Here is a 13,661-nt window from a genome sequence, read left to right on the forward strand (position 1 = left end):
AAGAACAGTCCTTCCAGCAGGCTTACTAATCTATCTCTCAGGTGTGTGGCATCGTTCTAAATTTGATTGCTAAACCTGATGTTTTCGGAGTTTCTAAACAGACAATTCAGTATTGTTTCTAAGTGGACAATTCAAAACTTATTATTTTACTCATCATCTAAATCAGGAATGTTAGAATGTCCATTAGTGCAACTGACTCTTAACTCATAATTTGTGTTCAATAACTGCACCTTTAAACACAGTGTTCAATTTAATAGGCACATCAGTTACATTATACTCAAAATGACAAAAAAAGAAAACTCAAAATTCTTATCCCTACACACAAGAAACATGGATACCTGATTCTGTCTCTGCCTGACCAGTGGCCTGTAATTGTAATTTCTCCAACAGACTGCCATGAAATTGACATTTGAGAGTAATTGAACAAGTGGAAAATAATCAAATTGTACAAGGTACCTGTCAGCAGTAGGGGCAAAAATATACCCAGAATAGCCTGTTTTGGAGTTTTGTGTGTTAGGATGCCTATGGCAAAAGAGGCAGATTACCAGGTTCTCAGCTGTGAGATAGAGGCCTTGCAGCCCATCTGAATGGCTTATCTCAAGTGGCCAGCGCCAGCCCAGAACCTGTCTGCTGTCCCCGCATGCCTGTCCTCAGCCTACCATTGACCAGCTCCCCTTTCCTCCAATAAACAAGCAATTACTGACCCAAACAACTGTCAGGGCCTATGATCAAATAATTTAGCCAGAGTGAGGGGGGCTTAATACAGGTCAATTTCACTCTGTTAGGCATGGTGGCCGACCCAAACTGAAGGACAGGGTTTCTTGTCTGACAGGGGATTGCTTTTGCCACTGTTGAATTTAAAGGTTAGGGACTGCAATCCTGAAATGTTTTGTCCTGTACAAGTTCTGGGATTCCCTCAAAACCAAGAGAATATAGGCTGTATGTAATCTAGAATTCTGCAATTTTTCATTTATGCTCTTATACATTGTTTTTTTTTTTATATAAGATACCACAACCAAAATCACACATGCTGGCAGTAAGGCATGCTTTTGGTTGACCCAAATTCAGGTAATTTTGTACTCAGCATTCTCTGAAGTGTAATCTTTGAAACCATCTAACCTTGGTCAAGACTATTATCAGATCTTGATCTAATTGAACCTATATTGGAATAAACCTTGTCCAGTCACAGGGCACAGAAATCTTGATATACTCTGCAAGCAGCATCAATGACATGAGGTCTCCACCAACCCACTTGAGTTAACGTGTACAGTTTATTATATTATCTGTAGTTCTCAGTTGTCTTTGTACACAAGTATGTGAACTAGTGAAAGCTTTAATCCTTAAATTACAAGAATTGCAAATAATTTGCACTGAAGTAAACTTTTAATAAACAGTCTATACACATGCTACAGGTTCCAGGCTACAGAGGGGGGAAAAGCTCAAACAGTTTTTTCAAGCCAATTTCTATGCCTCTATCTTTCTCTTCTTCCCAGTGGTTTGTCTTTAAATAAAAAGGACAAGGCCTGCAGCCTTTCTCTAGCTTATTATGGTAATAATTAGGAGGTTGATTTTATCTTGGTCTGTACAATTACAGCAAGAGGCAATGGCTAAATAAACAGCCAAAGTCCTTGTGTCCCCAAGGGCTGTTCGGTGTAATTAAAATCAATAGGTTCCTCCTCGCAGGGCCTCTTTAACCCACTGAGCTAAGCCAAGGCTCCTCTATTGTTAAGCAGCTCTTATCCTGCCCTTACTCCACACCATGGTGCCTTCTGATGGCTGTGGTCCCTTACAGGTAAAAAGGGTCATTTAGGCTAATATGCAGCTTTTTTAAAAAAAGAGTTGATGTTCATTTGAGGGTCTTCTGCCAGCAATCTCATTTAGCTAAGTACAGGATGGACAACTTTATCCAGTATCCAATCTGTGGTGATGTCTCAAGAATCATATGAGATAAGTACAACCTTGACCAGGACAAGGCACCCTCATGAATGCTTGATGGAAAAAAGGGTATATTTAAAGACATGTAAATGTATGATTATACTGCTATTATGACAATTTATGAAAGCCATAAAATAGTTTGGAACAATAAAACAGGTGTCACAAATAAATAATAAAGATTTTTGAATGGTTATTATATCATTATTTAACCTAAAATATATATCATATATTTAATATCAGAATCTTATCATTTATTCACTGTTGAATTAAACACTGTTGAATCTGTTCATTCTATTTCACAGACTGTGAAAGTTTTAACTGAAAAGAGGGAGTTGCCATTTATTTATATATATATATATATATATATATATATATATATATATATATATATATATATATATATATATATATATAATGCACAGAATAAATGCACAGAAAAAGCTTTAAATGCAAAACCGATATCTAATTTAATTAGATATCACATTTATTTATTTTTTTTATATTTGTATAAAATGTAAGCAAAATCCTTATATATTTCCTCTTATTTCACTGTTTCACTAGTGCTTGTTGGGGTACTACATAATATGAGAGGAGCAGTGTAAATATATCAAAAAGTGTATATATAAAGAAACTTTGGAAATCAGCCTTGCAAGACACCAATGTCATGATAATCTTAAATAAAAGATTGTTAGTATTTGACTGGTGTGGCTGAATTGAACATTCACTCTAAAAATAAATAAATAAATAAAAACTACATTAAACTCAATTTTTTGGCCATACCTTGGATGCTTTCACTATTATTTCTGCAACTTGCTTTAGCTTGAGGCATCCAGTAGCAAGTTTGACAGATGAGACAGTGGTGGCTGTCATATGCAACTTTTTCAGACAGCGCAAACTGTCCTGGCCCCGCAAGTGCATCAGCTCCCTTATACAGCCACTGCACAGATGACAACATGGCAACTATGCAGCCTGAGCTGCTCTAATAGCCCTCTGCCTGACAGAGTCTGTCGTGATGAATCGTGCAGCTCTTCCCTGGCTTTTCAGACTTAATTTTCTGAAGATTGCTTGCCCATTCAAGAGGAGAGAGACCTGATTCGCACTCCTCTCCAGGAGCTGCAGAGCTGTGATGAGATGTCAGTATTGTTCAACCAAGCCCATGGCATGAAGGCCTAACTACTAGTGGCTGCTTTTAAGACATTGGGCCGAATTACTTGACTGGTGAAACTAAGTAGCAATTAGACAGCTCACCCACCAAACGGAAATTAGAAATTTGCCAGTGGGCTTTAGATGAGACCGAGTTTTCCTTCCTGTGCAGACTTTCAGACCTCCTACAGGAGCCATTGGTAAGGCTGAGACACTGCTTTACAGCTCTGACCAGTGTTCTGGGCATCAGGTAGGTGTTTGACCTCCATTAGCCCACTGGCAGGAGTGGGTATAAGAGGATAAAAAGATAAAAAATAAAAACATGTTAAAGAGAAAATTATTTTTGTCACAATGCTTATCTTTCTTCTGTCACTCAAATATTTAGGCTGGTGAATTTCCAATCCAGACCCTGATTTGAACACCTGAGTCTGTGACGATGTTTGATGAACAGTTTCTCTACTGCAATGGTAATTAAGTCACACTGACAATCTGGAACTCAGCATGAGCCTGGCACGAGCAATGATCTGCACAAATATTCTAAATATAATGCCAAAATGTATAGACTTACTGTGCATACAGTGGGCAAATACTAGGTATACTAGATGTTGTATGTTGTAAAAATGATGTTTGTAGTATTGTGGTATAAGAATTTTGAGCCTTAGTTTTGATTCTCATTCTAGCCTTTGACAGCTAGACTTCAAATTTATTGGGCAGTCTCCTCTTTTCAAAGACTGTTGTGGTTGGGCAAAGGGGTTAGCTAGCCATGGAAACCAAACTGAGAGGGAGACAGAACATTTGTGATTATAACAATCATTGCAATATAACAATATATTATTACCATGGGCAAAGTTGCAGATGCAGATATCAGTTTTCAAATTATTATTATAATATTCCAAAATAGCAAAATGCAAAAGTAATAACGCTTTATTATGTTAATGCAACAGAATGCCCTATTTCTTCAGTTTTGCCCAGATTTTAGTATCACTATGACAAATTTTTCATGGGAACCTAATTTTACTTGCATAGTGGTTCACTCAAGAAATGTTTAAAGCTACAAGGGCATGTATATGCCTTTCACACCATCACTAAGATGTTCAGCTGCCTTTGTACAAATATTTAAAAAAAAAGCTAAATAATTATTAGCTCTTGCTCAGAGTTTTGATAATGAAAAATGCTATCATCTGTTAAAAAAGCATAACATCAGAATCACAAGTTTACATAAACACAGTTAATATGTTACAAACTTTGACAAGTTCTTTAACATAGTGTGGTTTTGGAAAATGGGTAATGGGGATGTGAGAATTTGCTGTGTATTGATACAGGTACAGTGCTTTAAACAAAGATCCTCACCATGGAAATGCATCAGAAGAACACAATGAAGCCTTGCTCTAAGGTAGGAAAAGATCTGTTCCTTGAGAACTTTAATCCACTTGTACCTGCTTATCTTGTGTGACAATGAAGCTTTTTAGACTACAGAAATGTCACTTTGATGCCCATCTTCCCCAGGCAGACTTGTCTTCTCTAAGCATTTTACACCTTCAAGACAAACAATTTACCATAGGCAGATACAGATTTTGTCAGTGTCAGAATGTTGGGGACTTCCCACAGCAGATTCCTGTATGTGTGCTCAAAACCACATCTAAAGTTAACTGATGTATGTGTGTGTGTGTGTGTGTGTGTGTGTGTGTGTGTGTGTGTGTGTGTGTGTGTGTAAACAGAGTTACATTAAACATCACAATATGTAGTTTTAAAAGTAGAATATTTTCCAACCTAAATGAGCATCATTAATTTGAAGAGTAAAACTAATAACCTGATAACTAAGCAACAAATATCAGTCTTGTCAACCTGAAGTCACATTATCATTCTCTTTTAAATAAGGAAACAATTGGCCATGAACTCACTTCAAATATTATACCTTTTACGTACTTTTTGGTTTGAGAGTGTGTAGCATCTGGCTAGTGTTTTATATTATATTATATGGCCCACTGTTGTTGCTGTATAGTATTGTTCCTTTGGTGTAACTGACATGAGTGGGCTGTTTTAGTCACAGTTCAGGGTGCCATGTAGAAAGCTGTAGAGTGTCACTGTCTTGCTGTGACAAAGTACTGCCTTTGTGCAAGTGTGACAGAATTTCTCTAAGGGCAATTTCTAAAAATGTTAACAATATAACAAGTGAAATGTCACTACTTACTAATTATGTTTATGCTAATTGTTAATTAGTCTCTTAATGGGGGTGGTTTTAATTAACAATAGTCACGTTAATGTGTGTAGGGCAGTAGAACCTAATTGTCAAGCTAATTGTGATTAGCATGTATTTATTGATCCTTTCTTAATTCTATGATACATCCAATGAATTCTTGCCAAAAATATATTTAAAATGTAGTAGAGAGGCAAAAGAACATTATGGAAAAAACTGAGTTAGGAATGAAGTCTTTCTTTAAAATGAAACATTTGAATCACATTGGTAACATTACAAGAGAATAAATTATTTAATTAACTTTGACTAATTATTCACAATACGGTTTAAACATATTATAATGATGAACATATTAAGCAATATAGGTCAAACATACCACGATACAATACAGGTAGTTTTGTTTTGGTATGTTTCATTGTTCCCTATAGTCTAATAGTAATTTAGCAGTTCAGAATAAATACTTCAGTGGAGAATATACTGTCTTAAACTGCATATGGGCAGTTAGAGTGTTTCAGTGATTTGACTGGATTTCACACAAACATGGGAACTGTTCATGAAATAAGATGATTAAAGCACAATATCAATGCCAAACTATTACTCATATATAAACATTGTATTTGAAGGTATCTAACAAAGGACAGCACATTTTACAACCTAATATATTTGTGTAAACCATAAGGCACTGTTTATATTAAATTGTGATACTGCATTAAGTTAATGTTTTCAGTCATTTATTAAGTATAGTATAGTAAATGTCAAAGGTATCCATTTCCATACAAGCAGGACCTTAAGTGGAAACTGACCTAATGGCTGTATGAAGCAAAATCATGATGTTTAATTATGTACTCATGAGCACATTTCAGTCAGTGCTTTCTGTCCAGACCTTAAGGCCCAACTCTAATTCAGATCCAGTTTTAAACTGAAACAACATTTGTTCCCTGAGTATCATTCATCTACTGTAGTAAAATATATTTTATTGGTGGTAGCACTGGGCAAATAAAAGGTGAATCATTGTTCTTTAGGCTGAATAAACCCAATAAAAGAGGAATCCAATAATTAGGATCCCAAGCACCAAGGATGTGAGAGCAGCATATTTTTATTGTGGATTTATTTTTCTTGGTTGGGGGGATGTGGTGGGGAGGTGACATCTATATTAATTTGTGGCATTGTTCAGTAAGCAACTGAATTATTTCTTGTAACAACTCCATCTGAGCACTTAGGAATGGGCTAAGAAACACTTTGAGAAATATACAGTGAAGACTGAAGCAAACATTTGTGCATAGAATCTAGTCAAATTGTATCTGTTTTTATATATAATTGGAAAATGGCAAGCTTTGATTAAGTTGACAATTCTAGTGCTATGATAGCATCCATTTATGTCAAAGAACATTGTGTCAGTTCTTTATTGTACAAACAATGTTTCAACCACAAACAAACTAAAGAGGTTATTGGTCTTCAGAGAATGCAGAGGAGATACCTGGGGCCTTAACCAGTAAACCAATTCATTTTATAATGTTGTTACATGTTATGCTGTCTTATTAGTTAATTATATGCTAATAGCATTTTCTTTGTTTCTTTTTAATAGCTTTGTAGATATTTGAATTGTGTGTGCCATGAAGTGATTGAATGGTGCTACACCAAATGAATATTGATTGATCAGATGATCACTCTCTTATGTGGACTCACAGGCAGCCCACTGCTCTGTCCTCTCATTCCTCTACCATAAAAGAGTGGATTTGTCAGCAGGTTTATAGCTTGTTTGTGTATTTTAATTAAGCTTATAGGGTTTCAGGTTACAATGCATTTAAACTACTCTGGTATGGTGTATAGCACAATTTAAAGCTTGATCCACATGTGCCGCAGTAGATGCCACAGCTCCGTGCATTAATCCAGAGCAGATGGAGAAATGGGCAAACAGCATGGGAAAGAAAATCCTGCTCGTCATCAATATGTCTGCTTGCCTCACTTACCAGGGAATGTTTATCAGTGAGGCAAACGACCGTATTGCATATTGACTGAGGTGCAGTAACCACAACCTGACACAATAACTGAGACCCCCTGACTGGAAATCAGAATGATCACCCCTGGGGCAGACGTTTTTCTCATCACTATAAAGTGAGTGCATCTTATAGGTACAAGGCTGCCCAGTTTATATTACACATAGAAGATATTCATATTGGACCTCAAAAGTAAGAGTCCTGAGTGATTTTAAGAATAAAGTAATAAGGTTAAAAATTGTCAAATTATGTTAAAATATACAGAGCAATCTGTGTAATTATTTTCTTATTTTTAGTGGTTCTGCGGAAAAATAAAGATTATACATATTCATACGCTGTGTTTCAACATAATTGCCCTCTTGGGTAAGTGTATTAACTGATCTTGTAAGATAATTTGTATGAAAAGAAGCATGCCCCCATCTGGCCTATTTTAGCATTAAACAGATGGGCAACTTCCTTTATTCAGGAAACTCCTTTCATAATACTAGCAAAAATAACCCTTATACATAGCTAAGGATACATGAAACCATTGGCCGAAGTGGGTTTCTATACTGAGAATTTCATATACAAATATATTGCATTCTGTGGTAAATGTATTGGTTTAGGCACAGACAGAACCAGTCTAAATAGAACTGTAATACACCTCAGCATTATGTGCCCTCATTATTTGCATGTTTCTTGCCACTCTCTGGCCTCTCTCCTTCCCTCTTGCCAGCTCTCCCCTCTGTGTTTGATATAGCTGGTTGTATATGTGTTCCTTCACAACCCCCTCATCCTTTAGATTAGATTTCTCCTTTCTCATTACCAGTCTTAATAGACCCCTATGACCTCATCCCAGCTTTAGATATTATCTGACCCATATAATTAATTAACTATAGTGCAAATATTATAGATTATTAAAAATAGCATAACTAATAGTGTAATATCTCAAGCTGTCGAGTTTAATAGTCAACATTGTCTTGGCAGCTCTTATCAGTAGGAGACACCCGGTCAGAATATTGATTTCTGGTCATTTTAACTGTCATGTGCTATCATGATGGGGAATTGTCAGGTTTTTACTACTCTGAGTTCATTTAAAATCATTAGATTGCTGCCTCTGCTTCGACTAGAGCATGTCTTTTCTCAGTCCCCTTTAAGAACACAATAATTTATCTGCAAAATAAAATGACAGAGAATGTTACCATGGTGTTGTCCCTGTAAAGAAAGAGACATGGTGCTTTATTAACAAGCATGGTGTGGCTCTATTTCAGCTCGGTGTTGTCTGTTAGAGTAAGTCTTTTGCTGTTTTAGGCATGCTTGAAAATTCCAGGGGAACATTTCCATTTTTACACACTACCATTCATCATTCTGGCTGAGGTGTTTGAAGGCAAAAATGTAATAATTTCTTACCTCATAATATCAGACTAGGTTTTGTGGTACACACGTACAGTGTTTGTGTGTGAGTGTGTGTTCTCTGCTGAACTAACAGGATAGGTTGCACATATATGTCTATTTACCTTAAGCATCTATGTCGTGTGAAGCAGGAACCCTTGTGGATAGAAATAGTCTGAGCTTCTAATTATTGTAATTATGATTCATTTGTATGATCAGATTAATTCAATAATCAGGAGGTTGAGCAGAGCACATTAACCTTAATTAAGCTCATTAATGGTGCAGTCTTGTCTCCCCCCAATGATCCAAGTCCCCCAATCTGGCTCAGTTCCAAGCCTGAGCTTCCATTTTGCTTCTCATGTTGACTCTGAGAGGACTTCTCTGACATAATATTGTAAAGTCTTCACATTTGTAACCTTTTGGTCGTGTTTTAAAAAGAGATGTTATATGTAAAAGAAACAGTGATTTGTGAATTCTAAAAGATATGACAATATTATGTCATTACAACTGTTATACCTGTAATGACTTAAATTAGATTTTTCATGTAGTTACCATTTACTCTTAAAATAGGTTATTTGTATTTCTTCTATTATTAAATAATGATAACATCATCAAAATTTTCCTGGTAAAACATTTGAAAATATGTTATGATTTTGTGTGTGAAAGAATGATAGAGCGCACTGTTAGTGTTTTGAGGACGTATAGGTGAAAACCAACTTTAGCGATTAAAGTGGTAGTAATTGTTTTTGGTTTTTTTATGTCCACGGTTATCTCGTGGCTAAGCGTGAAGTTGTTACATTATGTTCACGACTTTAGTGTAACACCCGTAGGGGTGCAATTAAATTATATCCGAACGGCACAGAGAAAAATAAAGCAGACTGAAATATAAAGTACAATTTCTACATTTTTAGATGTTGCCTGCTTGGGAGCATATGTTATCATATAAACGATAGCACTGATGTAACAAAACATTTTTCACAAAATAAGTCATGGTCATCTTCTAAAGTTGGAATATCTTAGGGCCTCGAGCTCTTTAAACTAACTGGTGAACCCATTAAAATCAGTGTTTTGACACTTTGAAAATCTGATTAACAACTAATAGCTATTAAATTAAAGCTTGGACGCTGTAGTCTCCACTACTCGTGCTTTATTGAAGTGGGCTGTATCACGGCTCCCATGGGTCTTATCATGATGGGATAATCATGTTCATCCCCACTAAAATTACAGCTGATTGTTTTACCCATTATTTTGTCCAACTTTTAATCTTTTCCTTCCAAAGGATCATTGCACTCGGTAATTACAAAGAACTGACCTTGTATGTGACACCCACTCAACCTAGAAATCCAATTTTGTTAGATTTTCTGTTGGGTTTTGCTATGTCAAAGTAGGTAAATATTTCAGTTAAAGTTAATTAGAATTATGAATTGCGTAAACTGTTTTTTAATTTATGAAGGTATTCGGAAATTACATTTTAATTAATTGGTCTATTAATGACTTTTCTGCATAATTGGCTGCTGTAATGAAGTTGGCTTTTTAAAGCTGACAAATTCTTGTTCAGTCGTTTTATGAACTGGATACAGTATAGCCAACTCCGTTACAGAGATAAAAGAATGGTAGCAAACTATAAATGAGTTTTGCATTTTTAACGCGTTTGATTTAAATAGTGAATGTAAAATATTTCCCTCTTCTAAAGAGTTCACGAGATCACTGTTTTTATAAGTGTCCTGTTTTATCATAAATTTCTCGTGGAACAGTCATTATCCTAACCTTACCCCATCAAGAGGCGAGGGAGGGAGAAAGAAAGGAAAAATAAGCCTATTTAGTGACTTTCCAGTTCAATGGTCTTACGTGGAAAGTGAGCTGACAGCTGCGTATATCACAGACCACATCATCACTCACTCGCCGCTCGCCTCTGTTGCTTCTCACGCATGCAGACAGAGATAATAGGCTATTAGAGGCATGGGATTAATTTGTAGCCAATTACGTTTCACAGTAGAATATGAATGCATAAATAAGTCATAGCTTGCGTCTACATTTTGGCGACGGTCAGAGCTGCATATAGGGGAGGGGTAAGAGCAAGCAGGCGTACGCGCGTGACATAAACGCTGGGGGCCCTAAGGGGATGGTTAAAACCTAAAAAGGATCTGAGCAAGAGAGATCCAACGGTCAGCTATCAACTCCTGCACGTAGCACTGAACAGTGAGCGACAGGATCGTATAGCGCTGCAGGAGGGCTAGCATAGTTGAGACTGTAAAGAGTGCATCCGATGTTTTCCACACACATTTAAAATTGTTGGTAACGATTATGCTTTCAGCTGTATAAAGAAAGGGACGTGTATGCACTCCTGCCTCGTAAGAAACTATGAATAGGGATAAAGTGCAGGTGGGCGACATCTCCATCGATCCACCTGCGACTGGCGTGGCTGCCCAAACGGCTGTAATCGTCGTCGCCTCTCCGGAGAACATGGACAGCCATGGAGAAAAGCGACTTACTACCAGCGAGTTACCGGTATTCTCATGCCCCGCGGGAAGAGAAGCACTTCAAGGGGAAAGTCGAGATAACTCAGCGCGGCAAGAGCCACCTGCGGTCGCACCACCCACTGTTCATCGGACCACCTCTTTTTCGGTTCTAGATATTTTGGACCCAAATAAGTTTACAAGTAAGAGGCAGCCTCCAAACCGGACAGGCTGTGACTTCGCTTTTGGCACAGAAAACAGAGGAGGCGAAGATTCAAATCATGCAGCGGATCAGAAATCTTATCCTGAAGACTACAACTGTAAGAAATCGTCCGGAATATTAAGTAAGTATTAATGAGTTGTTTCTTTGTTTTTGCATGATTTCACTTATTTTACACTTATTTTAGGGGAAATATGGACTCAATAACTCCATCCTAAATAGGCCTTATAGAGAGTGTTCCTTACACAAGACTGTGTTTTGGGGGGACATTTCCACGTAAAGGGGTGGTTAGAATTGTTTAAAAGAGGAGATACAGTTCTGTGAGTGAGCATCCGATAAATAGAACTCACTTCGAAAGTTCATTGTCAGAATCTGAATTTACCCTAAATATTTTTAGAACTATTTGATTACTGTTTGGTTAAAATTAGATAGAAGATTACATAGAAGTGTAATATACGTTCCAGTTTAGAAGATTTATGTACCAGTTAACAAAACTTTGCCGTAAAGTCAAATGTATGATCTGCGTTTGTACTGTCCTTATAAGAAATTAGACGAAAGGAGAAAAGTGTCCTTATCTAGAGCATCTTCTGGAGTTTTAGAGCGTCGTGGTCGATATCTTCCTTGATAAGTATAATAGGTTTAAATCGTGTAATTATCCGGAATTTGACCCTATAATTTAGACGTTGAGGATGAGTTTGCAAGCTGCCTGAAAGAGATATACTCAATTCGATAATAGGATATCGACCTGTCCGTTGCACAAGCCACTCAGGGGCGATCTTCTCTATTATCCAGCGTCCTTAACGCAGCAAACTACGTTGAATTACGTGATCGAATGAGTTTAATTGTTTTTTCTTTATATATTACATAGCTTTGTCTCAAGTCTAAATGGTTTGAAAATTAAGAGAACTCATCCTTTATATCAGCAACTTCTGCAAACAAATTGTTAATATTACTGAACTAGGATATTTACAAGGTCATGACTGTCCCAGCATTTGGTTGGAGGCAACACATGAAAAGAAATTATCAAACCGTAACCGTAGACTGAAAGTATAAAGTAATGGACAATTTGTGGCAACTTAAACTGAGCAATAGTGATTAGATGGCAATGTGGAGATATATCAAGACAAACTAAGGCGCTACCGGAAGCATTTTGATTAAAACATATTTTATGTAAGTTTAACAAATTTAATATGTTTTTGTTATTTTAAAACGTTTGTGTGACAAAGCAATACCATGCAATAATTATACGTAATACTTTAAATTTTGGTGTTTGTTTTATCACCCTAATTGATGCTAACTTTTGTACATTTATATTTATTAGAACTGGGATTGGTCAGTTAAATGGATTTAAGGAATTAGTAATAATAAAAACAATGTGTATCAAAGCCATCAATGATGAGTTCGTCTAACTGAAATAGTTTAGTATTTAAAAGTCTTTAAAATAAAACTGAAAATTGAATAAGATGTTGCACATGTGAGTTATCCTATATGTATGTATCAGTAAGCAATGTTAGTTCGTATATTTTCATATGAATAGACTTGTGTCTACTCAGCATAGTAATGCATAATAGTCTATTAGAGAATTTTGTGATAACCACGTATGTTGTCTTTCAACAGAGGACGGTTTCGTATTCAGATCTGCAGATGAAAATGATTTCTCCCGAGGGAATCACACCGACAACGAGATTCAAGACGATTTGTGTAGTGAGGAGAGTAGCAGTGCCCTTACTGGAAATGCCGATGTTGAGTTCGGACAGAACGAGGATGACGAGTCGATCATGAAATGTCCCAGTCCTGGTGGCCAGCAGACTCAACAGTCCTCTTCAAATGGACAGAATCACCAAGTAAAACCGAAACGAAAGCGATCTGGATCGGACTCAAAGTCCGGAAAGCCAAGAAGAGCTCGGACTGCTTTCACATATGAACAGCTAGTGGCGCTGGAAAACAAATTCAAATCCACGCGCTACCTTTCTGTTTGCGAGAGACTCAATTTAGCTTTATCGTTAAGTTTAACAGAGACACAAGTCAAAATCTGGTTTCAGAACCGTCGGACCAAGTGGAAGAAACAAAACCCAGGCGCAGACACAAGTGCCCCAACAGGCGGCAGTGGTGGAGGAGGTCCAAATGGCCCAAGTAACGGCCTGGGTAACCTCAGTCCACTGAGTCCATCTCCACCTATGAGTGGCCATCTGCCAATGCACGCGGGCTATCCAGGTCATACGCCTGGCGGACTAGTATGCACCACCCAATTACCTTTTCTGCCAAGTCATGCAGTACTGTCACCTTTCATGTTGAGCTCTCAGAGCTACGGAGCGCCAGCCTTTTACACACCACACCTGTAA

The 13,661-nt window shown here is 37.1% G+C and overlaps 1 protein-coding gene across 1 annotated transcript; it reads left to right on the forward strand.

The window, feature by feature from the left end:
- Positions 1-11,004: 11,004 nt before the first annotated feature.
- Positions 11,005-13,661, forward strand: nkx1.2lb (NK1 transcription factor related 2-like,b). The gene is made up of 2 exons (XM_027008673.1): positions 11,005-11,443; positions 12,937-13,661. Exons 1-2 carry the CDS (start codon positions 11,005-11,007, stop codon positions 13,659-13,661), a joined length of 1,164 nt encoding a protein of 387 aa, XP_026864474.1.

This window comes from Electrophorus electricus, chromosome 12, assembly GCF_013358815.1.
Source record: "Electrophorus electricus isolate fEleEle1 chromosome 12, fEleEle1.pri, whole genome shotgun sequence".
Lineage (NCBI taxonomy): Eukaryota > Metazoa > Chordata > Actinopteri > Gymnotiformes > Gymnotidae > Electrophorus > Electrophorus electricus.